Genomic DNA, 1,761 nt, shown 5'->3' with positions numbered 1-1,761 from the left:
TTGCTTTTAATGAGGTTTCCGAGGTGCAGCCATAAAGGCTGAGCTGAGGCGGGAGGGCCACCTGCTCCGAGAGGGTCTTGGGAAGAGGGGCCTTTGAGGCGGGAGGGAGGAGGGCGAAGGGCTGCGTGGAAGAGCTTGAGGCATCCGCTGGAAATCTTTCCCGCCAGGTGGCAGACCTGGCGGTGCTCAAAGTGGACGAACAGGAGCTCCTTGTTCTGGGCTGCAAGTTCTTCTGCCTCTCTCTGGCTGGCCAAGGTCTTCATCTGAGCTGCGGCTGTTGCTACGGGAGGTGGGCAGATGTGGGGAGATGGCGTCCACACCTTTTGGATCCTCAGATGTGGGGGGCTCTGGGTCACCGGAGCGAGGATGGGCAGGACGGTGGCAGCTCCCTTCCTGGCTCGTCCCGACTCAGTTGCACTTGCAGTAGTAAGCGGAGATTGAGTTGTCCCAGTTGCCAAAGAGGCCCCTCTTGTATTCCTTGAGGCGTGGGTACGCTCCGGTTTTGAACTTCCGCGTGCTGCCACCCTTGCCCTTCCTGTACCAGACGGTCAGCTCGCAGCGCTGGCCCACCACCAGCGAGGAGATCTTGTTGTTGAAAGCCGTGGGCATGTACGGCTGGTCTTCGCCCGCCAGGGCCATCAGGACGCTCCCACCGCAGCAGAGGTCGTAGTAGGGGCTGTCGTCCGTGTACATCTGGGAACAGACCTTGGTGCCGTTCGGGTGCGGGTTTGTGAGCTCGCTGGGGGCCGGGCACTGGGCCTGGCTGGTGGCAACGAGCAGCGGAAGGAGGAGGGCGCTGAGCAAAGCCTTCATCGTAGCCAGAGTGTCCGGTCCTTAGGCCAGAAGGCAGCTTTATAGAGCTGTGCCCCTCTGGGCAAAAGATCAGCCCACGGAACATGGGCCCAGCTCCAAGGTCGCCGCAGGGAGCAGGCCAGCTGGAGGCCCAGCTTCAAAGGCAGCCTTGGCAGCTCAAGGAGATCTGCCAGGTGCCAAGGACATCTCAGGCCAACCTGGCAGTGGGCTCTGCAGCCCCTCATGGCCCCTAAAGGTAAAGGTTCCCCCGCACATGTGTGCTAGTTGTTTCCGACTCTAGGGGCCGGTGCTCATCTCCGTTTCAAAGCCGAAGAGCCAGCGCTTGTCTGAGGACGTCTCTGTGGTCATGTGGCCGGCATGACTAGACGCCAAAGGCGCACGGAACGCTGTTACCTTCCCACAGGAGTGGTCCCTATTTTTCTACTTGCATTTTTGCGTGCTTTCGAACTGCTAGGTTGGCAGAAGCTGGGACGAGTAACAGGCACTCACTCTGCTACACGGCACTTGGGATTCGACCCGCCAAACTGCTGACCTTCTGATCGACAAGCTCACCGTCCCCAGATTTACTAAAGCTGGCCTCCTTTGGGGGGGGGGGTCTGAGGGTCTCCGTGCAGCTGGACCCTTCCTCCTTTTGTGACCTGGATTGCGTGAAGGGCTGCCGGCTGCCCTCTACTTGCGGAGCTGGCCCCAGGGAGGAACTTTACCCCCTCCAGGGCCCAATCTTACCATGCCAGCTGGGCACATCCCTCCCCTTCTCTCAGCTGCTGACTCTCCCAGGGCCCAGCTGCGGCTTTCTCGGCAGAGGGACCCACCCCCTTCAGCGTCCTCCCCCACGGCTCCCCACCCCATTTTGAAGCTCATGGGGGAGCGGGGGGGGAAGGAGAGCGGTCACTTGCAGCCCCAATTCTCGGGGCTTCTTCTGCAGCAACGCAGCTCCGCTCCACAAGC

General features: G+C 61.1%; 1 protein-coding gene across 1 annotated transcript; it reads right to left on the bottom strand.

Moving 5' to 3' along the window:
• SYCN (syncollin) lies at window positions 1-1,402 on the bottom strand. The gene has a single exon (XM_083370179.1). The coding sequence runs from the start codon at window positions 811-813 to the stop codon at window positions 409-411; it is 405 nt and encodes a 134-aa protein (XP_083226305.1). The 5' UTR covers window positions 814-1,402; the 3' UTR covers window positions 1-408.
• Window positions 1,403-1,761: the final 359 nt, after the last annotated feature.

This window comes from Vipera ursinii (assembly GCF_947247035.1).
Source record: "Vipera ursinii genome assembly, chromosome: 9".
NCBI lineage: Eukaryota > Metazoa > Chordata > Lepidosauria > Squamata > Viperidae > Vipera > Vipera ursinii.
Note: the sequence above shows the minus strand (reverse complement) of the source record. Positions and strands in the feature narration are given on the sequence as shown.

Bases quoted from the DNA above. Each gene is read 5' to 3' on its own strand.
- SYCN (XM_083370179.1), bottom strand. From the start codon at position 813: ATGAAGGCTTTGCTCAGCGCCCTCCTCCTTCCGCTGCTCGTTGCCACC.